This window comes from Octodon degus, unplaced genomic scaffold (assembly GCF_000260255.1).
Source record: "Octodon degus isolate 3935 unplaced genomic scaffold, OctDeg1.0 scaffold00077, whole genome shotgun sequence".
Lineage (NCBI taxonomy): Eukaryota > Metazoa > Chordata > Mammalia > Rodentia > Octodontidae > Octodon > Octodon degus.
In genome coordinates this window covers 6,829,951-6,855,260 of record NW_004524653.1, presented here as the reverse complement: position 1 = coordinate 6,855,260, position 25,310 = coordinate 6,829,951, and the positions used below count along the sequence as shown (strand labels likewise).

General features: G+C 54.5%; 1 protein-coding gene across 4 annotated transcripts; it reads right to left on the bottom strand.

Annotated features, from left to right (window-relative positions):
- Window positions 1-942: 942 nt before the first annotated feature.
- Kcng1 (potassium voltage-gated channel modifier subfamily G member 1) lies at window positions 943-17,973 on the bottom strand. Of its 4 annotated transcripts, none has more exons than XM_023720817.1 (3): window positions 17,903-17,973; window positions 6,621-7,429; window positions 943-2,409 (listed from the first exon to the last, which is right to left on the bottom strand). In XM_023720817.1, exons 2-3 carry the CDS (start codon window positions 7,401-7,403, stop codon window positions 1,639-1,641), a joined length of 1,554 nt encoding a protein of 517 aa, XP_023576585.1. In that variant the 5' UTR covers window positions 7,404-7,429; window positions 17,903-17,973; the 3' UTR covers window positions 943-1,638. The 4 variants fall into 4 exon arrangements, with proteins under 4 accessions (XP_023576585.1, XP_004636089.1, XP_023576584.1 ...); XM_004636032.2 differs by lacking the exon at window positions 17,903-17,973 and adding an exon at window positions 17,480-17,744; XM_023720816.1 differs by lacking the exon at window positions 17,903-17,973 and adding an exon at window positions 17,613-17,696.
- Between the last annotated feature and the right edge of the window lie 7,337 nt (window positions 17,974-25,310).

Sequence of the window (25,310 nt, the reverse complement as noted above, 5' to 3'; positions counted from 1 at the left end):
CCTCCCTGAGGAGGGGATGAGAAGGATGCCCTCCACAGACCCAGCCTCAGAAAGGCATGCTTCTCTGAGCTCCAGCCTTTCCTGTTTTCCCTCATGCTTCTGTTCCATGCATGGAGCACCTACTAGGCACCAGCCCTGCCTGCGTATGAGGTACGGGGAGTCCCTGCCAGTATAGGCTGACCTGCTCATTCAGGAGATTGGCCACAGTTGAGCAGAAGAGAGTAGACTGTGGCTATCTCAACGGAGGAGGGTGGAGCCGGGGAGGGAGGGACCGGTGGTGGAAGTGCTGGCGTGGGCTCTCTGGAGAGAAGACGGGGAGGAGCCGGCCAGGCAGTGTTCTGCAGGGAAAGCGTTCCCGGCACAGTGGACTGGGTGGGTCTGCAAGGTGCAGGGAGGCTGCTGGGCGTGGCGTGAATGAGGGGGAGAAGCTGGAGGGGAGGGCAGCGCCAGATACTCAGGGTATTGTGACCTGGGGACTCGGACAGGAAGCCCCGAGTTCAGCACTGCTCCACAGTGGTTTCTGTTGCTGGCTGGGTGAGGTGTGGACCCTGGCAAGGCCAGGGGATGGGATAAAGGAAGTGGGGGACAAGCTTGTAAGTGTGACGTGGGTACTGGGCACCAAGGGGAGGACTCTCCAATCTTCTGGGTTGGTCTGGCATCCAGCCATCTGTGTCACCTATACCACCTGAGGTCAGGAGTGGCCCAGGCGGGGCAGGTGCTCTTTGGGTCTTCAGGGGTGCAGTGAGGCCTTTGGGGGCTTCAGTGTGCTTCTCAGACTGTCTGGGAGCACCAGCCCCGTGGTGGGTGTAGAGTTTGATTCGGCGATCATGGTATCTCCCCCATCAGGTAAGTATTGTAGAGTTTGTTTTGGGTAAGTGAGCTAAAACATGTTGTCTAGTATTAAATAAACGTGGAGGAGAATAACAACGCATCCTGTTTTTTAGAGATATAATGAAGTGGTTTTATCGTTGAAGTTAGCACTGCTGAGGGGCTCTTTGGCGTCCACCCAACTCCCCAGGGTGCCTTGGGCAAAGCTGTGAGAAACAGGCCTTGGGATGTAAGGGAGAACAGAGGACAGGAAAGAAGGAAAAAGGCTGACAGGGAAGAGGGAAAAACCCAGAGAATGAAGGAGATGAAAGAGAGGGAAAGCGTAATTTACTGGCAGTTTCTTAAAGGTCTGTTGTTGCGCTCTTCTTCCAACCTAAGAGCAACAAACCCTCCGCGGCTCTCTTAAGAGTTCCCGTGCATGGAAGGTGTTTCTCTTCCTCCTTCACCTGCCCCCGCTTCTCCAGAACGTGAGCCATCCAAAAGACAGACAGGCGCTTGTATTTCTCTCCAAGCAGCTCCATCAGGCCGGCTCCCGTGGATGACTATTTACACACCAGCAGCATGAGCCCTCGCCTTACTGGGCAGGATGGACATGGGGCTGGGGGGGGGGGTAAGAAAAGCTGCAGAGACTGGCCAGCACCGGCCCAGCTAGCCTTTCCCTTCTGGACCTCCGTGATGGTGCGGCAGATGTCCCTCCTGGGGTGGCTCAGGGCCGTGCTCAGAAGCAGCTTGTCCCTTTGGAGTCTCCCATGGCAGATGGCAGTAGCGTCAAGCTGCGGATGGCAGGCAGGGTGGGGGCGTCCTTTGGGTTCAGCTGTTGTCTCTGGTGTCCGAGGAGGCACTTCCAAACAAGATGTCACTGTCCTGGGATATGCCGCTCAGCTGCGACTTGGTTTTGATCAGGAACTGGGCTCTGCGGAACATCACCCGCTCCTGCTCCTGCTTAAGCTCCAGGTAGGAGCGGGAGAAGGTGTGGAAGATGGAGGTGACGGGGAAGGCCATGAGCAGGATGCCGCTGAGGATGCTGCTCAGCGCCACCACCTGGCCGGGGGTGCTCCGGGGCACCATGTCTCCATAGCCCACAGTCGTCATGGTGATGACGGCCCACCAGTAGCAGGCAGGAATGCTGGTGAACTCGGGGCTGTCTGCCATCTCGTTCTCGATGACGTAGAGGAGTGGGGCGAAGAGGGCGATGGCCACGCACAAGAAGAGCAGCAGCAGGCCGAACTCGCGGGTGCACCGGCGAGCCGTGAGCCCCAGCGTCTGCAGCCCCAGCGAGTGGCGGGCCAGGCGCATCACATAGAGGATGCGCAGTGCCCGCAGCACGCGCAGCACCAGCCCCACCTTGTCCAGGTAGCTGTTGCCTGAGCCAGGCTTGCGGCGGCCTGAGGCTGCGCCGTCCACCAGCAGGGTGACGTAGTAGGGCAGGATGGCCACCAGGTCGATGAGCGTCAGCGGACTCCGCAGAAAGGCGAACTTGCTTGGTGCCTGGGTAAAGCGCAGGAGGAACTCCAGGGAAAACCAGCCCACGCACACCGACTCCACAATGAAGACATTGTAGCACATCTGGGAACACTGGCCCTGGGGGGAGAAAGCAGGCAGGGTTCCCACAGTGAGCCAGCAGGCTGCTCTGCCCTGGGCAGGGCCCTGGCACGAAAAAGGACCTAGGCTGGGTCCACCTGCCTCTCCTCATCACAGGGCATGGGATCCTCTGTCTAGGAATGTCCACTCCCAGACCCAGGGCATTGATCACCAGATCTAGAGTGGCTGCTCCTCGTTTTCCTCTCTAACTCAGACCTTAGCCTGGACCTCTACGGGGCCACCTGCTGCCTCTGGGCACCCCTTGCAGGTATCTGCCTGGGGATCCAATGGCACCTCCACTTGGCATGTCCACAACAGGGCTCCTGGCCTCTCCTGTCCCAGCCCGTGGTTACCCCTCCTTAGCTGTTGGCAGTCCCATCCTTCTAATTGCTCCACCTCACCTTTCCCACCTCTTTCTCATGCCTTGTGTACAATCTGCGGGAACATTCATCAGCACTTCATGGAAATCAATGTTAGAAGCCACTTTGGTCTCTGTCCACAGTGCCTGCTCTGGTCCAGCCACAATCCTGGACAGCTGCTGTCAGCACCTCTCTGGGTCCACTCACGCCCACAACCCATTTTCTGACACAGAGGGATCCCAAGACCATTAATAGGATCCCAGTCTTCCCTCTGCTGGGGACCTTCCACGGCCCAGGGAACAACTGACATCTTCTCGGCGCCACAGTGCACATGGTCTACACATCTGTCCATCCTTCCGTCTGCCCACCCATCCATCCATCCATCCATCCATCCTTCCTTCTCTTCTCCTCCCCCATCCTTGCTGACCCACTCCACCTCAGACTCTCTTGTCATTCCTCTGATGCCCCAGCTCACCCCGCAGCTCTGCCTGGGCATTCACCTTCTCTGAGGTCCCCCATCCCCCAAACATCCACCTCATGCCTCCCTTCTCCTCCAGCTCTGTACCTCTACCATCCCTGCTCAGGGGGACCAGTGACTCCTCTTTGTTAAGACTCCCTCCCCCTCTTGCACTCCAACCTCCTTACATTCTGGTGTTTGGTCACAGGGTTCATGGCATTTTCACAAGCCTTGTGAGTTACCTGTTTCTCATTGTCTATCTCCATCTTCCAGCTTCTCACCCAGTGCCCCAGTGACTCAAGGTCCCACAGGGGAGGGCAGGCCATAAGCCATGCTCACTGCCTGGACTTCAGTGACAGGCCTGACATATGCAGCTGTTTGCCACATGGCTGTACAAAAATGAATAGAAGAAGCTTAGACGTGTGTGTGTGTGTGTGTGTGTGTGTGTGTGTGTGTGTGTGTGTTACTCGAAACCAGGAGGGACCAGGCAGGCAAAGGAAGTAGAGAAATGAAGGGAGGGAGAGACCCCACAGGAGAACCCCTAACTCTGCCCTGGGAGGATTCAGGTAAAGGCTGCCTTGAAGCTTTTAAGAGAAGCTGGAAATCTGCAGTTTTACGTGAAATCCCTTGGTGATAACTGTTGGTTAAGTAGACAAAATGTTGATTCAAGAGCTGGTGATAAAATGCAACACAGAGTAAGCACAGCACAGGCCAGGCAGCAGCTTCACGCTGGACTTGGCATGCACACCGCTCACCTCTCCCTCAGCCTGGACAGTAGACAGTTCCGGGTGGATTTGGACCCCAGCCTTAAAACAGCCTTTGGCAGCGAGGAAAGGTACATGTGCCATACCTGCGGCCCCTCCTAGGCTCTCGGGCACAGCTGGGCTTCGTGATCTTCCTCTACCAGGTCTCTCAGGGAATGTCCTCGAAGCCAGAGATGTGCACGAATGCTTCATGCTTTGATGTCCCGGTCTTCCTGGACCGCACCCCCTGAGCAGCTCAAGATGAACGTGGCCAGCTCACAGAGAGCCTTCATACTTATGGTCCCGGGACGGGGTGTCACTACCCTACCCAGCCCTCACAGACCTGAAGCTGCCTGAGGTTGAAAGACTTGTCCTGCTCACCCTGCAGTGCATGCCAACAGAAGGCACTTCGCTGCAAGCAAGTGAAACGCTGAATCCCACTGGCCTGCAAATGAGGCTAAAAAGCAAGAGTTGATTGAATCCTACACAAGGCCAGGAATTAAGACGCAGTGTCAGGGATGGGGATGTAGCTGTGCAGCAGAGGACTTGCTAAGCGTGGGTATACCATGAGTCCCATCTCCAGCACCACAAGGACTCTTATCCATATGGTAGGCTGCCGGATGTCACAAGGGAGCAGCACCCCTCAGGCAGCAGTTACGAGTGAATCCCTACAGCCAGTACTCCCTGTACATACAGGGGCCAGGCACTGTTTTGGCCTCCTCACAAGCTTGGTCACGCAGCCTGGTGACACTGTTCACGGCTCTCCCTGACAGGTGGAGGTACAGAGGCACAGACGGGGCTAGAAACTTGTCCCCAGTTACAAAGCCAGAGTGGACGAGCTAGGATTCCACTTCAGATTGCCTGGCTCTTTCCCCAACCTCTAGGCTTATCAAAAGTTCATTTTGTTGGCTGAGTGCTATTGTCTTAATATCCTTCTAAAAAGTTCAAAGCCTAAAAATTGTGCCAGCAAATCCCTGTAGGCTATAAATGCCACAAGCGCTGCTGCCCCCTCTGCAATCTCTGCATGTGTAGTCTTTACACGGTGAGCACCTCCAACGCCAGGCCAGAGAGTGCACGTGAAACACGTGTGTGCAGGGCACACAGCAAGTGCCCAGCACACGCTGGCTGCCACAGTATTGGTCTTCAGCTCATACCTCCATACCTCGTTCTCAAAAGTCAGTATCATTTGTTCTATTCTGAGACTTCCTGGTTTTTGTAAAACTTGCTGATGGGGGCCACATCTCAAAGAACCAGGGTTCTAAGACAAGCCTGGTGGTGGTGGTGTACTTGACATGGACTCAACTCCCTCCTACGGTTATCAAACAGGATTGCAGGCCAGGGGATGGAGATTATACACGCTGGGAGTGAACCCAGGGCCTGGGCTTACTAAGTTAAGTACCACGTAGCTTATGTGTTGAGCCCTGACCTGAAATTTGTAGGGAACTTAGAGTGAGTATTTTAAAATGGAGACACGTTGGGCTGGCGAGATAGCTCAGCAGACTAAGTGCCTGCTTAGGCAAATGTAGGGAGCTGGGTTTGAACTCCAGCACCACAAGCCTGAGGTGGCAACTGAGACCAGGCGTGGTGGGTCATGCCTGTAATTCCAGCACTGGGAAGGCTGAAAACAAGGGGATCACTATGAGTCCAAGCTGTGTAGTGAGGCCCTGTACCACATACATAATAATAAATAAAATGGAGATGCCTGCCCCCCCCACCCCCTTGTGATGCTGGAACTGAACCCAGGATCTTTACCCTGAGCTACATCTTCAGTCTTTTTTTAAATTCTGAGACAACACAGAGGGAGCCTCTGTCTTAAAAAGAAAGTTGCTAAGTGTGTCCACACTGGCTGTGAATGTGTCCTCCTCCTGCCTCAGTTTCCCAGACACTGGGATTGTAGTCGAGCACCACCATCCCCAGCCGACCCCTTACTTCTACAGGGTGGTGGTCCAGGCAGAGTTCTGGGAAACGCTGCGTGGCCAACTGCAGACTTCTGCGGGGTCACCCTGGGTCCCCAGGCTGCCGTGGGATGCACATTTTCCATGATTCAGAACAGACTGTGGATTCCGCCAAGCTGGGCTTGGGGGCTGTGATGCCTCAGTGTGCTCCTCCGCCAAGTGGGTGTGAGAACACCTCCCCCTCAGGGTTACTGCGGGATTCGGGAGAAGATGCCATGTGGGTGGAGCGGCAGTCCTGTTTGGGCTCTAGTGATTGTACAGCCCTGTCAGGCCTGTGATAAGTACGGGCATTATCCTACTTAATGCAGACAAGCTCCCTGCCTGGGGACATGCACTTACACATGCACGGATCGGTGAAAGTCATTTCCAGACCCAGGATGTGCATGTGGGGTATTATGATGCAAGGCGCTTGGGGAGGCTGAGAAAAGGCTGGAGTGGGTGAGATATGGGGTGCCTCTTCCACCCTGCAGGTGATTCTGGAGAGTTGGGGACATAGTGGAGCCCAGGACAGCTACACAGGGTCAGGGTGCAGACAACATGCATGCAGTCACACTGACACAGCATGAGGCCAGGAGGGCCTGGGGCGCTATTTGACTGCCTGTAGGCAGGGAAGGCCTCCTGGAGGAGGTGGCAATGGTGGGCTGAGAAGTGAGAGGGAGATGCAGCAGACACCCCCTCACTACCGTAGGGCTCTTACCTGCTCCTCCTCCTCCCTCAGGCTGGGCAAGGTGCTGACCGAGAGGTTGACCGCGGTGACGGTGACGAAGAGCACCGACAGGCAGGCAAACACCTTGCCCGGCAGCCCCGAGTGTGGCCTCTCCACCATGTCGCGCAGTCTCCGCATGCAGCGGCCCAGGCGGCCCTCACCGGCAGTCGCGGTGGGGCCCTCGCTGTCGCGGGCCTCGCTGTCCAGCAGGTCTTCCTCATCCTCGCGCTCCACCATCTCGGCGAACTCCTCGATCTTCTGCAGGTAGCGGCGCTTGCAGCAGCCATCGAGGTGGTCCTCCGCGATGCCCCAGTAGAGCAGCTCCTCCTGGAACGACAGCGCGCACATCTCGCGCAGCAGCCGCAGCTTTCCTGCGCGCAGGAAGGTAAGGATAGTGCCGAAGGCCCCGGGGTTGCGGTCGAAGAAGAACTCGTTGCAGCTCACATCGTAGTCATCACACACGTTGAGGATGTCGTCGAAGTTGGTGCAGGCCTTGAGCTGGCCCAGCCGCGTCATGGGGAACTCGTCTAGCGTGGTCCAGGGCAGCGAGTACTTGATGCCGCCCACGTTGATGATGATCTGCCGCCGGCGGTCCCCAGGGCCAGGGGTGCCAGGGCGCGGAGTGTCCTGTGGGCGCAGCCTCTGTGCCCGGCGGTAGAACACGCCCTTGAGCGCCTGGCTTTGCGGGAAGAAGGCCGGGTGGAAGGAGGCATCCGAGGTGCAGCTCAGGGCGCTGTAGTCGTAATCCGAGTTGTCTCCAGGTAGCAGGGTCATTTTGGACCTTTACATCCCTCTCGGGCCTGTGGGGAGGAGAAAAGAGGAAAGACCCTCGGTGACCCTGTGTGGATCTGCAGGGCACTCACTGCCTTGACTGTAGCCCCAAGCCTTGGTGTGCTGACTAGGTGGTGCAGGCTTCGAGGCGGCCAAGGGGGGTGAGGACTGGAAAGTGGAGCCATGGGTGCATTGGGGGCTCATGTCCCAGAAGACGCAGGGATGCTGAGTTCCTTGTGGGCCTCCTGGGGACACAAACAGAGACCATGGCCCCAATGAGGGTCCTTTCCAACACCAGACCATTGATACCTGCTGTCCAGCTTCCAGCCTTCAGAACCACAAGAAGTAAATACCTGTGGTTTCAAGTACCTATGACACTTTGTGACTAAGGCACTGACATAATCGTCCAAATGGCAACGGTGTAGCTCAGCCTCACCTTTTGTTTTTACAACCCCGGTGCTAACTCATTTATGCCAGGGGAGGGCTGGGCATCACTATACACAGGCAGCGCCTTAGGCACGGAGCCATAGCAAGTGTGACCCCAGGAACTGACATCTGGTGGGCCATTCGGCCATACACACACTGTGGCTTACTGAACACTGTATTTTTCTATCTATCTATCATCTATCTATCTATCTATCTCTGCATTTAGGGCAGGGTCTACGGGGTGTTCAGGACTTGTAGTCCTATGTGGATCAGACTCATAGTGATTCTCCTGTTTACATCCTCCCAAGTGCTGGGTTTACAGGCATGCGCCACCACGCCTAGTCTCAATCCCTATCTCAGCGCACCTTGGGGGTGGGGCAGGCACGGCACACCGCTGGTCGAACCCTTAGCCACTTCGCTCTGCCTAAGCAGGTGCTTTAGTCCACTGAGCTATCAGGCCAGAGCTGTATTTTTTTTATTCATTCATTCATTCATTCATTCATTCATTCATTCATTCATTGGGTCTCGCTATGCAGCTCAGACTCATAGTGATCCTGCTGTCTCAGCCTCCTCAGCGCTGGAACTGCAGGCATGTGCCACCATGTCTGGTACTGGCAATGGACGCAGGGTCCCTGCGCTTGCCAAGCAGGTGCTTAGACCACAGAGCTATCTCCCCAGCCCCTGAATACTATATTTTAAATGAACCCAATTTGTATTTATTTAGCTCAGAAAGGTAGTTTAGTATAGACCACTGGTTCTTCACTGGGGCTGTTTGTCCCCTGGACACGCAGCAATACCTGGAGGCATTTTTTATTTTCATGGTTTGAGAATACCACTGCCATCTGGTAGGGAGAGGCCAGGGATCTGCTAGGTGTCCTAGAGTAAGTGACAGCCCTCTACACCAGAATGATCTGGTTCAAAACATCTGTGGTGCCGAGGTGGCCAAGCCCTGGTACAGGAGCGATACACGTCAGTTTTGGAGCCACACAGCCTGCATGAGTTGCTTAAATGTGATTTAGTTCTACCTCAATGTAAAACGGTAACAGCTATGTGACCCACTTCATAGGCTTATGGAGAGCACTAAGCGAGTCCTGTCCACATGAGCCCTTCATGAAGTGCGCAGTGCTGGGCACCTGGAGGGTACTCAGGAATGGTGTTTACTATTTGTTGCTGTTAGGACTCATCTTAAAAGGACACCTTGCATTGTTGCCATTAATGGGAAATAGCTGTCACTCGCCATGACAACAGGCAGTAGACAAAGAGACACACAGTTACCAGAACAATGCCTTGTTTGCTCAGGCAGCAGGAGATGTCACCTTGAGGCTCACAGGGTGAAGGGACAGTCATGCTTGCCCCCCAGGGGAATGCTCCTTCAGCTCTTCCCAAGAACCCTTACACTGGCGCATGAATCTTTAGGCACTTGAACCCACTCAGGATGATCTGTGTGCAGGCCCAGCTCTTTCATTAGCGTTCCTGCTTCCTGGGGAGTACAGGACCTTACTGGCCGCTGAATCCGGTGCTCAGGGATGTAAGAGCCCCGTGCAGTGCCTGCTGAGTGAGTGCACCCCCTGTCTGTGAGGCCCACAGCGTGAGTGTACTTCTGGGAAACTCAGGTCCAGATCCCGGTTACACAGATGCTTTTCTTCTTGTCCTTAAGGATAAGGGTTGGCACTACCAGCATGTGGTGGCAGATTCATTACCAGCTTATGGGCCGAGTTTGGTTAATGAGTATCTTGCTTAGCTTGAAGAAGTTTCTGAAAATTGAGAAATTTCATGTAAAAATCTGTATTCTTGGCTTCTTTGAAAAATCAGAATATGTGGCAACACCAGGTCCCAATTCCAACTGAGAAATGGCTGTCCCCTATGGGCAGGGCCTACAAGCTCCAATCCACCACAGTCCCCTCTCCTCCCCACTGGCTTTCTAACACCCACTCTACTTTACTCGTCTATCTTCCTTCCTGGCGCCACAGGCACTTGAGTTTAAGATCTCAAGATTATCCGACAGAGCTCCCCAGAATTAAGCTGATGCAGAGAAAACTAGTTAAGGCTAACAAATACTTTGCTTTTTGAAATTACCAACCTCCCTGCAGCCCACCTCCTAGTTAGGGCAAATGGCAGCATCTATGTTCACTGATTTCCAAGTGGCAACCCACTTCTACTCCTGAGTGAACCTGTCCTGGGAATACAGACAGACAGACAGACAGACAGACAGACAGACACACACACACACACACACACACACACACACGCCTGCAAAGAAACTTTGCAGGAGCCTGGGGTGGGGGACAGTCCCCGCTTGAAGGGGGCTCTTTCCTATTTCCTAACCCAGATTGTCACACTTCACACACTCATTTTTGGGCTAGCTAGTTCACACGTCAGGATTTGGAAAAGTGGGGTACACCTGTGTTTGAAGTAAAATGACTGGGTTTGAGAGCACTGAGAGCGCTTTTCACTTTACCTAAAATTGGAACCCATCTCCTGAGGCAGAGCTGCCAGCATGCCTGGAGGCGTGGGAATAATCCCTCTTAGGCACCTCGCTGAGCGATACCGCTTTTCAGTTCACTGCTGTTGCGTTGCCACCAAAGACAAGAGAAAGAAAAATGGCATTCTGTTTGGCAGGAGAAAGAAGTAAAGGAACATCCTTCTTCCCCCAAGTCCCAGAGGGTGCCTGCTGTGAAGCCCCAGCCTGCAGTCACCTCTTCTCTCCAGGAATCTCTTCCTTCCACTTCCCTGTGGCCCTCCTGCAGATGGCCAGCAGCTCCTTACCCATCTCCCTCAACCTGTCCCCACTGCGCTTCCTGTGCAGCAATCATCCTGTCCCAGTGGCCACCTGGACTCGAGGGGCTGCTGTCTTCTGCCTGGAAGGGATGGCAGCAGGCACACAGGGACCATTTCCTCCAAGCCCGAGGGAAAGCTCAAATTTGCTACATGCAGAATGGGCCCATTTCTCCCTGGCCTCGAGTCCTGCCCATGCCCAGTCTAAGCGTGTGGGTGGCCAGCTTGGCCTCTCTAGACAAGAGTCAAGTTCACTGTCAAGCAGGCCTGAAAGCCCTGGGGGGAGTGACACTGCTTCCCACCCAGAAGTTAGGATTTCTTTTCCAGTTCCATAGCATGCTGGGCTGTGGATGATTGGGTGCTTGGGTGGGGGATGCTACTTGGGAAAGAGGCTGTTGTGGTGCAGGTGAGGGGAAGTCCTGTAGGAGCTGTCATTCATCCATCCATCCATCCATCCATCCATTCATCTATTCATCCATCCCTCCCTTCCTCCCTCCCTCCCTCCCTCCCTTCCTCCTTCAACACTACCAACTCCTGGAGGCTGTGTTGAGAGCCTGTGCTTGTGGAGTTGACTTTCTGGAGGGAGACAGTCCCCAAATAAATACACCGATGGCTGTTGGTTATAGTGAGCGCTGTGCTGGAACAGTGCAAGGTGACAGATGGAGAGTGACATGGGGTGGAGGCACTATTAGCTGCAGGCGTCAGGCTGAGCTGCTGGGAGGAGGGGACCTGGGGCTGAGCCTCGTGGATGGCAAGGAGCTCACCCTGTACATGCTGGCGGGCGGTGTTGCCGAGCAGAAGGAGCAGCAAGAGCTTGTTCCCTGACTCGAGAAGGGTTTGCATGGTGAGGACCAGTGAGAAGGCGGAGAGGCTGGGCCAAGTGAGGCATGGTACAGGCGGAGAGGTGGGAGGAGATGCACTGGGCCGGCAGCTGGTTCCCCAGTAAGGAGCAGGGCTTTCATCTGTGGGGCGGTGCTGTGTCAGGGCTGACTGTGGAGCTGGTAGGCCATGGTGCAGGAGGCAGTGACCAAGTGTGTGTGTGTGGGGACAGAGTACCAGAGGGGTTCGGGATGGACTTTAGAGGAAACGACGTCAGCACTTGCAGAGGGACAGGGCTTACAGTGAGAGGAGAAAAGAATGGGGTGGTGCCAGCTCGCCATTTGCCAAGGGAGAGGCTAGGAAAGGCATGGCAAGGATTTGATGGCACCTCAGAAAGGGGCATGGCTTTGCCAACCCTGGCTTTAGCTCAGGCAGACCTTTGGCCTCCAGAACTGTGAGATTAGTTACGGTTGTCTTAAGTCACTCAGTTTGGGGCAGCAGGAAATAAATAGAGGGCATGGCTGAGATAAAGCTGGCTTTCTTCCCCAGGGGACACACCTGGTGACCACCCCACACTGGAGAGACAGAAGAACCCACTGGCTTTGAGATTGTGAGACATGGGTTCAAAGCCAGTTGCTTTGACTTTGGGAAAATTGTAGAGTTGGTTGAGACTCAGTTTTCTTATCTGTAAAATGGGGATAAAATAGCTCCTACCTTGTTGAGTTACAGGGAGAATAAAAACAGATGACAGAGTGATGCTTAACATATATTGAACCCTTGTTGAACACCAGCTGTACTGCTCGTAGCTGAGGAGCATCTGTCCCCACCCTCACCTGCCAGCCGTGGGTGTTTCTGCCTCTGCAGAATGAAGCCAGCATCACCTGTGCCCAGGGCTGGAGGGGTGTTGTGCCATGGGAAAGCTATCAGTGCGCTGAAGAAAATTATGTTGTTGTCCTAGGTCCCAGGAACCCCACTCCTGGGTCTATTTCTCAGACCTGGGGCTACAGGGATCACGGCAATTTGCCGTCAATTATTTGTATTCAAATCTTTGACTCAGGATCTGCTCCTGAGGATTCAGATCTAAGCAATAAGCAAGGTATGAGAATGTTGCCCTGTGTTATGTGGCACCAGAAGGTCCCTAGTGTCCAACCCCAGGGAACAGACGCGTGAGGCATGGTACATGCAGATGCAGAATCCTGCAGTTGGCTTGGAAATAGAAGCCATGAATGAATGCAGGCTTAGCAACACATTTTCATCTTAAGAATATGGAGCCAAGTGGGGAAAAAAAAACCCCACCAAACCAAAAACAGCACAAAGGAGAAAAACAGGCATAGGCAACCAGGCAGAGGTTGAGGGGGAAGAGGACTATTGGGCTGATAGGTGGCTCATGCAACTCAGGTTAAAACAGAAAAAAAGAGTGCAAAACCCACCACGCCCCCAGCTTCCAGAATGCACGAGGTGCTCACTTGGCAGAGGCACGGATCCCTGAGGTCTTCCCTCGGTCTCCTCAGAGTGCCTGCAGAGGCCCAGGAATCTATGTTTTGGGTAAGCTCCCCTTGGGATTCTGCTAATACTGAGGCTCCAGAAAGAGGAGGGAGGACACTGTGAAGGCCTGGAGACCCCGGGGCTGGAGGCACTGAACTGCTCTGGGTACTGGCAGGAAGCCCAGCTCGCTGCACCTCTGCTCAGCTGCTTGCTGGCCTTGGGGCCCCCGAGGGCTCTGCGGTCCCTACTTCGTTAGTGAAGTACAAGCCCTTCTGGTTGCAAGAAACCTCTTGTGCACTGGGGTCACCCTGGTCAAGCCGTTCTTCACCAGCTGAGTCCCATCAATCTCCCTGAGCCACTCTTACCTTCTGGAAGGAAGAGGGGGCTCGTAGCTCTGACCTGGGTGGAAAACACATCGCCAAAGCTCTGACCACTTAACACATAAGCATCCTGAGTGGCAGTCCTGCCATGAGCTCAGCACCTTCTTCTTCTTTTTTTTAAATTTATGTATTTGGTACAGGGTCTCACTATGTAGCTTGGACTTACAGTGATCCTCCTGTTTTCAGCCTCCCCAGCACTGGACTTACAGGTGTGCAACACTATGCCCAGATTCTGGCCGCCTCAGTGAGCCTGGCAGTGTGCGGTACCAGGGCTCAAACCTTGGTCCCTACACTTGCCTAAGCAGGCTCAGCACATATTTCAGGAGGGCAGTGAGGGACCTGGAATCCACAAGGGCACAGCAGCATGGGACAAAGATTCGAGCCAGGCCTGGCTGTCCACGGCCAGCACTCCTGACAAGAAGCGTGGTCTGAGCCAGCCACCCCCACCCACAGACTCTGGCCTTTGCGTGGCTCCCTGCCCTATAAAACAAGGACAAATGCTGGCCTTGCAACCTATGATGTCTGCTGGGTGAATACAGGTTTGCTGTAGGGTCCAACAGCTTATGAGGTCCCCATCCCATGGCACATCCATCAAGGATGCACAAGGGTTCCATGAACAGATGTACTGATCCCAACCATTACATTTCCTCTTGGGTCTCCTTTGAGGGTTTCAGTAAACTGCTGGCCTCCCTGGCCTCTGCTCCTGTCTTCTGCTGCTCATCCCTTCTGAGTGGGAGCGGGAATGCAGAGAGCACTGTGTCCTGTGTTATAAATAGCAAGTCAGCCTCCCTATACACTGCACACTCACCAAGTGCCAGGCACTGTGCTAGGAGCCTTACCGGCAAAGCCTCCATCCCTTCCTGAAAGGCAGGCATCGCCTCTCCGCTCCTAGTCTACAAATGAGTCTGAGAAGTGAAAACTCATGACTGGTGACAAAGTGATAAAACCAGTGTTAAACCAGCTTTGAGAGACCCAAGCCAAGCTCCTTGGACCCCTGTATTGGATCAGATCAGGGTCCTTGGGAGGGCAGAGTGGGCAGTGTCTCCATCACTTGTAGCAAGCCAGGGGTTGGGGCCTGGCTTCTGTTTTCATGGACAAATCTTTGGAAAGTCTCTGGCAATGGAAGATGCAGGCAACTGCCTATGACTGGGGCAACATCTTCATTCTTGTTCTGCATTTGCACTGGAGCAGGGTACAAAATCAACAGGATCCCTGGATTTGTCACATTCTGGGCTGCCTCTGGGGAGGAGATGTTACAAAGGAAGCAGAGTGGGGAGAGTGATATAGGGCCAGGAGCCCAGGAATGTAGGCTTGGTTGTAGTGAGATGCTTTTGTACTTTTAACCTTCATAAACTGTAAGATGATAAATTTGTGATGGTCCAAGTCATGCAATTTGTGTTAGTATGTGAAAGTAGGAAACATTCCCCAGGGTAACTTTCTAGAAGAAAAGTGTTTGGTTTTTTTTTTTTTCCCTGAGTCCCTGGGGCTTCATTTTCTTTCTCTCACATGATGCTTCTCAGCCTGTGCTGTCTCCTAGCTCTGAGGGGGATTTTGGGGGACCCTTCTGTCTCTCTCTGCTGCTCTTTGTGTCATGGGCTTCTGTTTCATGTAAGGATCAGGGCTCCAGGCTGGGTCAACTCATAGGCTGGTTAACCACCGAACCAGGGGAGATTTGCCCATGATGCTGGCCCTGGTCCTGGCAACCGGACCTCCGAGAGATGCTGCACCCACTGGTGTGAGAAATCCTTCTTGGCCGTCTGTCCTCCCCAACGCAGTCATTCTGGACCCCAGCTTTGCTTCCTGTGAGCTGTGCCCAAGTCCCTGGGGGATTATAAGTGGGGAGCTGGGCTCTGCCCTACATCTTCCCTTGCCTCCAAATGACAAAAGCATATCTCCTACCTGGCCCAGTAACTGGCAGAATAACACTAAATGCACGTCTTAGCAGGAGGTATTCAAAGGCTGGAGCTGAAACATCTTTTCTATTTGGCTCTTTGTAGCTGGAAAGGTGGGACTACAGATTTAGTAGACAAGCTGACGAGAGCAGTGGGAACCTCAGGACAGCAGGAAGAGTGACATCTGCTCACCGGCTTCTTCTGGAGGGTGAGCATGGCTGTGCCTGCCATCTGCCTGGGGAAGTGCAGGTGTGAGATAAAGTCACCACAGGGCAAGGGACAACCTTAGGAATAGTTCAGACCCAATCTGTGGTCAATTCACATCTTTGCTGATTTTATTCATCAAGTACAATCTGCTAGGCAATAAAAATGGCCCATAGTGATTGGTGTTTGCAGTCAGATTCTTCTTACTGATGCTGTGTAGAGAGGCTTTACTTGCCACCCTTTTCCTTCCAAGACTCCATTTCTGGGTTTCATGAATCAACTAAGAGTGGATGGCCGGACCCCTACTCCTCCGGCAACCAGAAACACTAGCTGTTTATCACAGGCTAGGAAGTGGGTGTAGAGAAAGCACAGCCAAGACACCCTTAGGGAGAAATCCCAGGGTGAGTTCCTCAGCTGGGGTTGCATGGCTTTGCTCCCCGTACTCAAGACAGATGTCTCTGTCCTTCTGTCCCCCAGGGTAGTGCCCTTACCTCTGGCCAGTGTTAGCTTTTTGTTTGGTACAGTGAATTCAAGGCAGCTCTCAGATCTGCCCCCAGCCTGGGCATGATCCGGTGTACTCACAGCCTGGGTTCTCACCCTTGGGAGAGGAACCGGGGCTGTCCTGTCCCCAGGGCACTTATGTCTTTCCACTGGAACCATGCATGTCAGACAAGGGCGGTCTTCAGGGGCCACAGCTTGCCTTTCAAAGGCATTGACTCTCTCTCTGCACTGGGCAGGTGCCTCTGCAGAGCTCCAAAGGACAGAAGACATTTAGGAAGAGCTCTGGCCCCACAGAGCTTAAGGAACCACAGCCCCAGCTCTCTCTAGCAGAGCCAAACTTAACTCGGGGAAGCTCCCCATGGTGATCAGGGTACAGTCGTGCATGCAGGGGTACCAAGCACACCCTGGTGAATAAACCTGCTCAGATTCCTAGAGGCAGCAGCTCCCTCCCTCCTCCACTGAATCAGACCAGTCTCACTCCCTCCTTTACCTCCCCCTTCCCCTGCCTGCACTCAGCAAAGGAAGGGTGTGTCTGCGCTGTCTCCTTCCTCTCACCCACCTGGGTAACTCTGATGCACAGCACCCTTGAAATGCTCAGGATGAGCAAATACTCAAGCAACTGCCTTGTGAATGGGCAGCCTAACTAGTAATAAGCCCCACTGGTGGGTGCTTGCAGTCAGCAGTGACATTAGCTCAGCCTTCCACAGACCCCATCATCTTCCTTCAAGGAGCTGTTTGAACTACTAGTTCCTTTCCAAGAACGCATTCCACCCGCTTCTGGCGGGCCCCCAGTGAACGCGCTCGCTGAACCAACCTTCTTTCTATAGCTGCGAGCTGCTGCAGTAGCCACCCCAGCAGGCTGCGACCCACCAACGGACCCGTGGGGGCAGCCTTGCCCCCATCCTATTCTACCCTCACCTCATCCCTCTCCACTCACTGCTCTCTTTCCATCAGTTTGTTGATTGAATGAATGAGGGAATGTGGAGTGCCTGGTATGGTGAGCTCCCCACAGCAGGTGCAGAGCCAATCTTTGTTCAGCCCACGAAGGAATGAATGAACTCTTTTCCTTCCCCACCTTCCCCATGCAGGCTGAGCCCATGTTCAGGATGGGGCTCCTAGCGCCAAGGAGACCACCGCCTACCCCACTGGGGCATCTAGTGAACCCACCTTCTATCCCATGTGCCAAGCACACAGTAGGCGCTCAATAATCGCTTGTAGAGCTAATAGTTAACGAATGACTCAGTGTGGCCCGCTGGGGGTGGTGGCGGTGCAGCATTCCGTGCCTACTGATGAAGTGAATGAGCTAGCGAACGCCTACCCCTCCACTCTCCGCCACTCCATAGCCAGGATGCGCCCCCTTCCCTGCCAGGGTCACCTCCGGGGACCGCAGGAGGAGCCGGAGCTGACTGCACCGCAGATGCGTGGCGAGCGAACTCCCCGCCGCCACCGCGGTTCCTCGGTCGCCCCGGCCTCCTCCCGGGCTGGTTTCGAGGCCCCACCGGGAGCCCGGGCTGCGGCCACGTGCGGCTCCCCCAGCCCGAGTCTGCGAGCTCCGCGGCGTCGGGCCAGGCCAGGCTGCAGCGCGCAAAGTTCCCACCTCAAGTTCCCGGCGCGGCGATCCTGCCTCGGAGTTGGCTCGGCCGCGGCTCCCGTCCCCCCGGAGCCCGCGGGTCCAGGACTAGGGTGCGAGAGGGGGCTGGAAGCCGTTGGGGGCGCCCGTTCGTCCTCACCGAGCCGCAGCCAAACTTCGGCCCCGGGGCCGGCTCGGCTCCGGCACTCGGACCCTGGGCCGCCCCGCCTCCGCCTCTGGGTCCCCGCCGGCTGCGAGTGCGCCGGCAGCGCGGCGAGGCGGGTGCGGAGGGAGGCAGCGGGGCAGGAGGCGGGACGAGGGAGGGGACTGCGCGCGGGGCGGGGAGAGCGGGCGGCGGCGGCGGGGCGCAGCGTGGGGCCTCGCCGAGCTGCCGGGACGAAGCTACCGCCGCGGCACCGCGTTGCCCGGAACCTGGGATGGGGCGCGCACCTTCTGCTCGCGGGCTGCAGCGCCGCTCCACGCGGCACGAACCCGAGTCCAATCTGGACAGCGCGCCGAGGGCCCTTAAACCAGCCGCCCTGCCCTAGCCGTCTGCTGCTCCGCGCTCTTCCTGCTCCTACCCCCTCCCCCGCGCGCCGCAGCCCCTCCGCCTGCAACACCAGCCTCGCAGGTCCCTGTGCTCCGCTGCCCGGGGCGGCGCGCCAAGTCACGCACTGTCTCCAGCGGTCCAAGTGCGCGGGTGGTTACGGGCCCCTTGCACCTCTGCCCCAGGGTCTGCGTGCCCACACTGCGGGTCTCTACCTCCCGCTGCCCTGAGGCTGTACACGTTGCCTCCACGTCTTTGAGCCTTTCTCTGGAGGTCCAGATGCAAAGCTGTCCCAGTCTGCCAGGGAGCACCCGGAGGGATCCAGTGACACTCTCATCCTCCCACAGCTCTAAGAACACTGTGGATGTTGGCCTCTCTTGCCACTACAAGCTGGGGTCACTCTTTGTGGCAACTGCTTAGGGACAGCATGTGTCATCCGGGTACCCTTCCCTCTAGGTCTACAGGCCCCAGACGGACCTCCATGCTCCAGTCACCTGCATGCCCTGATCATGGCTTTGGGTTACAGAGTCCTCACCCTTGGAGAACCAGCTTTTAGAGTCCCTGGGTGGCACTGTTCTTTTCTCTTTTGTTTTCTCTACCATCTTTCCGCACCATCAGAGAACCAGGAGAAGCAAGACCAAAGCCTGCTGGGGTGGACGGTGCTGTAGGTGCCCGCGGGGTCTGGCTGCACATAGAGACATAGGCATGAACTGTAAGAGGCACACATTGGGTTGCTGCTCATCCATTCAGCAAATATTGGTTGGCGGTGCAACAACAGACCTGCCAGGTCAGACAGGGACAGGCCCCAAAAGCTCCTCTTCAGCGAGAAAGGGGGGGGGGACCAGGAAACCCTGGTGCAAGAGTCAGATCAAAGGAGAGGTACGGAATGAGGGCAGAGAGGCCACTTTAGAGAGAATGAGTGGTCGGTTTAGCAGGGAGAAGGAGACCATCTTTGGCAGGTCTGGAAAGAGACCTTGCTAGGTGGATGGGACAGCCATGCAGTGGCCTTGAGGCAGAAGAGACAAGCGTGCTCTTTGGAGGAACAGTGGGGGCAGTGTGGAGTGCTGGGCCAGAGGGCCTGCTCTGTGTGGGCCTTGGCAGCCTGGCCCGGGATCACTGCTCCTCTTCCCTGCGTCAGACCCTGCCTTCCCCTTCATCCCAGGACCGAGGCAAGGTATTTCTGTCTTACTCGCTGATTATCTGTCTCCCTGCTGGTCATCAAGGTCCAAATCAGAACAGGGACTTTCTGCCTGCCCCTGGCCAGCAGCTTTCCCAGTGCTAGGCATATCCAGAGAAGCCCCTATCATTGAAGGAGGAACTCAGGATAATCCTATGGGATAAATTTGACCGTCTTGTAAGGTGACTGGCCTTGCGGGGGATCATGGGACTAGGATGTGAGCAGAGGTTCTTGAAACTTCATGCATGTGAGTCCTCTGGTGAGGGCTTGGCCCCTCTGGGGTGTCTGACTTGGTGGGATAGGAGTGGACCCTGTCTGGCAGGTTCTTTTGTGCTGCTGATGCTGTGGATCTGGGGATCTGACTTTGAGAATCGATCACTACTGGAGACTTGAGCTCCTAGCCTGTTGGGTCTGACTGCAGAACCCACAGAAGTGGGTAGATCCACTGAAGGAAGGGCTCGCCTGCCGTGTAGGATCTAAGACCTTATGGCTGGCTCTGCAGAGGAGCTGTCCCAGGCACTGGCTTAGCAGCACACGATGCATGCACCTGAGTGGGCGTTGGAGAGACCTGCAGACAGAAGACCAGCGCACTGTGGAGACCACCAGGAAGGACACAGCCCTTCCTGCCCCCACTTGCATCCACATGCCACGCTGCACTCAAGTTACACTGCTGCCTGATCTTATCCCCGACTGTGCTAAATAACATCCAATAAAATCCTTCTAAATCCTTTTAAGGAATTCCCTCTACAGTTCCTCCTTCTCTTACAGCCTTGCAGATTTCCAGCTCCTTGTCTGCATCTTCATTCCCTTCCTGGGGCGCATCCCTTCCCAAACTGCTGTGTGGGAATGGGTGTGGATGATGCTGGGGAAACTTTGAAAAGACAGGAGCTCCTGCTTGCTGAGCACCTACTGGGTGCTGGACCATCTGTGGCTGGACCCATAGTGGGCCCTGATCCACAGACTTTTTTTTTTTTTGTCTCTACTGGCTTAATTTTTATTTTTTTTAAATTTAGTATGAGTTGCTAATCTTTAAACATCTGGACATTTTACATCAAATATTTTTGTTTTAAAATACTGGGAGATTTGGCCAACATCCTTTACCTGAATCATATCTCAGTAATGGGTCCCTGGCACCCTGTTACCTGTCCCAATGGTTTCTCTCTCTGAGCTCATCATGTTTGAATTGCTACTAGGCTCCTGGACAGCCTAGTTGGTGGCCTGTCATCTTGCCACATTACCCAGGGCCACATGATAAATGGCAAAGCTGGAAGCAAACCGACCCCAGATTGTCTGACCCCAAAGCCCAAGCTTGCCACTGATAAACAAACTGCTATGGATACTGGGGGCTGGCAGAGATGGGGCATCCACGGCCCTAGGACAGACCTTAAAAGGGAGTTACTGTCAGCAGTTTATGAATGTGCTTTCCCTTCTATCCATAACCCTCTGTCAGCAAGTCAGACCAACCTGGAGTGGTTTTCATGGAGGGAAGGGTTATTCACAGCTGTCTACATTGTTTGACTGAATCCCCCTTGAGATGAAAAGGCTTGATTAGGGTTGGGGATCTCTGCGGGGAGTGCAGGGGTGGGGTTGCCCTTGTTCAGAGTTGCTGTCCTGCGGGGGTCTCACTGGGGTGCAGCTTATTGAAGAGAACAGGCTGTTCTCTGGCTCAGGTCTCTAGGAGAAGGGACAGGGGGCCATTGTGTGCTCTGTGCCACAGTCACTGTGCCCTGGCTACCCTCTCCCCTCCCTCTGCTGCTGATGCCCAAGCTCAGCCCTTTTCTGGGAGCCGCCTTCCTGTGGATTTCTACGTGGACCTGGCTTCCATCCATCACTGCCTTGGGCTGTGCTGGAGAGGGGTGCGGTGGGTGAGGCTGAGGCAGGCAAGAGTGTGATTGTAATTTTTTAAAAAATGAATAGTTTTTTTTTCTTAGATTTTTTCATACTAATTTTTATTTTTATTTTATTTATTTATTTTTTGCAGTACTGGGGATTGAACTCAGGACCTTGCACTTGCCAAGCAAGCACTTATTCTACTTAGCTATCTATCTCCCCAATCCTTGATTTTTAAAAATATTGTGTCAATATGTTACTGAGCTGCCTTTGGGCACCTGTAACTTTGGTACCTTGCCTGCCTCATCTGGGTTCCAGCCCCACTCCCATTCCAGAGTCCTTGGGGAAGAGGCCCTGATGGTGATTCAGGAGGCCTGCTCCACGTGGCTGGACAAGGTCCCCTCACATGCTGGGCCTCTCAGCCCAGGCAGAGGCCTGCCTGTCCAGGGAAGGGGGACGCCAGACTCTAGTTGTGCGGCAATCCAAGGGGCCCGCCAGAACCCTGACAGGCAGTGCATTGTGTGCCAGCCCTGGCCATTGTGGACTGTCACTCCCTGCCCTTCCCCTGGCACCCCAGAAGAAGTGTCAGCATCTCCATGGCTGCTGCGTGCATGGACATCCGCACCGCTCGTGGTTTTCCTGTCCTGGGGGGAGCTTGGTGTTGCAGGTGGGCTGGGGCACACTCTTCTTTGACGTCTTGCTTCTTGGTCTTTGGTTCATTCATGGCTCATTGGCAACTCCTTGAACGGCCTTTGCTATGCCAAGCACTGGGCACAGTGAAGACAGGAAAGCCTGGTTTCCAGCCCTGGAGGGGCTGGCCTGCTCTCCCGGAGAAGCAGATACCTGTACTGAGGGCAGTCTGTGCGGGAAGAGGACTCCTGGATAAGGAGAGCTGTGTCTGGGCACGGTACCAATGCCGGCCTCTCCTCCCTGCAGCCTCCAGATGCCATCTTCCCCAAGGGGCACATGCCCACCTTCCTAGTTTTCCTCCTCCAGAGAGTGCTGCGTGAGGAGCCCCACTCACGGGGCAAAGCTAGGAGTTAAAGCTCTCCCCTCTTCCCACTCCTCCCTCCTCGGTTCCTCCGTCATCCATCCTGACAGCCCTCAAAGCCCATCAGTTGCAGCAGCTTTCACTGGGGCTCCAGCCCGCAGGGCAGTCTTCTCCCTCCTCCTGAGCTGTTAATAACCAGAGGCCGCTGCCTGGTGCTTAATTAAGATCTGCACAGGGCTCCTCGTGCTTAGAGTGGCCAGGAGGCTCCCATCCTATTCTTTCAGGGTCCTTGCCTGGCACCCATCCAGAGGGGGGTGTCTCAGACTCCTCAGCTGAGAAGTGGGAAGCACTGCTAAGAAGTCCTTGAATATGGTCTATCCCCTCTGGGAATCCAGGTTGACATCTGATCCCCCTTGGCCATAGGAAGACTTAATTCAGCTGTGGTGTTTAGAGGTGGAGCCTCTGGGCGGTGGTGAGAGATAGGTAGGGTTGTGAGGGTGAAGACTCTGGCACCGAACACCAGTGAGTTTATAAAATGAGCGAGTGTGCAGTGGCAGTATGGAGCCAGTGAGGCTTATCTGAGGTGTGCTTACTGACAATAAGATGAGTGAGAGAAGCCTGGCACAGTAGTGTATGCCTCTAATCCGGGGTACTCACAAAGCCAAGGAGGCTGAGGCAGTCGGAGCAGCCCACCTCTCTGTGTCTCCCCATGTGATGTTCCGTGTCACCTCAGGACTCTTCAACCAGGGGGTCATGGCTGCACGCAGCCCCAGACCCTGGACCCGAACTCTGAGTCTAAACAAATGCATCTTTAAAACATACCCAATCAGTGGCCTTGTGTTATTAGCCAAGAAAATGGACTAAGACACAGATTATCTTGCTAGGATTTCCATATTTTAAAAATAATGATTTGTGTGGCAATGTTTAAAAAAAATCCTGTTTTTCACATTAGAAAGCTGGGTTTCTGGCTCTCGGCTAAAACTTAGAAAATGCAGTCTGAGCTTGTGTTCCTGCCTGGCAGAACTCAGCTGGAGCAGTTAGCACTGCCTCCTTTGACTGTGGCTTGGCCCGCCAGCTTGCCACAACCCCAGCACGCCTTAGCTGTGGCCACGGCCCCCCTTACCCACCTGCTCTCCCTGGCGGCCCCTCCAGACCCCTGAGATTTTCACACATGGTTCCTGATTTTTTTTTAAGTGGAGAAGCAGCAGATGCCTAGCATGGCTCAAGGGGAGGATGGGACAGAAAGTGCGCCCAAGGATTGTTGGGGAGCAGGGCAAGAGGGGGAGGTTTTGCTGCAGATCCAGTCTTTAGAGACCGCATTTGTGAACTCAGAGTGATGGTAGTACTTGGTGGCATTCTGCAGCCTTACTTGTATGTCTAGATATGTTTTTAATTAGATATAAAATAATATATGTATAAAAATAACCTAAGCTGGGCACAGTGACCCATTCCTGCTATACGGGAAGCTGAGGCAGGAAGGTCTCTTGAGCCCACTAAGGTCAAGGCCAGTTTGGGCAAGATGGTGAGAACCTGGCTTTCTAAAACAAAAACAAAACCCATCTTATTGACTGAGCACACTTACTGTACAGCTGATATTATTCTAAGGTTTTTTACACTTTACATCTATCATAACCTCGCATGGTGGCTACCATGATTTCCTCTGTCTTCAGGCTGTGGAAATGGGGACACAGGTAAGTACATTGCCAGGGAAGCTGGGTGACAGGAAGCTGCAGTGACAAAAGGGCAGAATGACCCAAGGCCTGGGCTGGATGGCAGGATGGGTTCTGTTGCTTTCCTTCCTCCCCTGGGTTAAGGTGGTCCTGCTTGTCCATTAGCTCTTGGCCCCCAGGACTGTTATGTCCCCCTGCTGCTGGGAGGACCAGCAGTGCTGCTGTTGTGGAGGCTGTTGGATCCTTCGGCATGCATGAATGCCCAGTCAGGGAAGGATGGGCTGTAGTGGGCAGCACAGGCAGCAGCAGTCCTGCCCGGTCCATGCCCAACAGGCAGCCCGTGGATCCCAGGAGTGCAGGCCCCCAGCTGGCCCCAGGCATGAGCTCATTCCCGGTGTCCCTGGATTCGAGGTCAACACCTCACTGCAGCACTCTGAGCATCTATCTTGCTGCAGTGGAAGATTTTGGTCCCCTTGCTGTTCCTTTGCCTTGCTTCTGGGCTCCGTTCCCTCTTATTTCATTTTCATCTGAAATCCTGAGCTCACCGTCCTTAGCAGCTGACGGGACCATTTATTTCCAAGGCTGCAGCCAGCGCAGGGCTGCCGACAGCCGACAGCCAGCCGAGGGGAGCGCGCTGGGCGTTTGCCACCTTGTTTTTATCCTGCAGTCAGAGGAGGGGAGAACATCTTCATTTGGCAGCAGCCAAGCTGTCAGAACCTGGGAGGCTTCAGCCCTCTATCCTCCTTGGTCAGAGGCACAGTTTTGTTTTCTCCTGGAGGGCACCATTCATTGGTCATTTGTGTTTTGGATTCCATTACCTAAAGAGAGAGAGAGAGAGAGAGAGAGAGAGAGAGAGAGAGAGAGAGAGAGAGAGAGAGACAGACAGAGACAGGGCTGTGCTCTGCAGTGGTCTTGTCAATAGCCTCTGCATGGCCCCAGTTGGGACAACTTTGATAGACTGTATTGTCAGACGTGCAACAATGAAAAGAAGCTCAGAGAGGGTTGGGGACTTGTGGGGATTACAGCAAGTGGCTGATAGAGGGGAGCTTACCTTTTATACCAGTCCCACCCATTCCCTCCATACCTCTTCTGCCAGCCCTGTATGGGGAATCCCCTCCTCCCCTCTAGGTCTCATTTCAAAAGTTCCCTCCTTGGAGAGGCTGGCCCAGACCCAGACGCTGCTGTCAGAAGCACCCCCAGCTCCTGAGTGACACACACAGCACTTGCGGGGTGGTGGTGGTGGTGGTGGTGGTGAGGGGGCTCAGAGGCTTCAGGGTACCCTTAAACAAGGAGACTCTTTAGGCAGAGGAGAGAGAGTTCAATGCCTGTGAGATCTCACTTTCATCTGCTTTAAATAAGATTTTATTTGTGGGGGAAAAAATCTTCTCCGAATGCTTCTGGGACAAATGTGTGGTCCCGGGGCTACTGATGCATTCAGAATCATTCTGTGCTCCGGTGCTTTGCTACGCCTTGTGGACCCAGCCAGATGTGCAGAAACTGGAAACCTTGTTAAATGTGGTTCTTCTCAAGCTGGCTTCTGCCAGTTGAGTCCATAGTTGAAAAATCTAGGGGACAATCTCCCTGATTCCAATGCCAATGATACTAAAACATACTTTTAAAACAACACGGTTTATGCACAGTGA

Excerpts from the sequence above, each read along its gene's own strand:
- Kcng1 (XM_023720817.1), bottom strand. The coding sequence starts at position 7,403 with ATGACCCTGCTACCTGGAGACAACTCGGATTACGACTACAGCGCCCTG. Across the intron at positions 2,410-6,620 it reads TGAGGGAGGAGGAGGAGCAG|GGCCAGTGTTCCCAGATGTG; the intron begins GTAAGAGCCCTA and ends TTCTCCCCCCAG.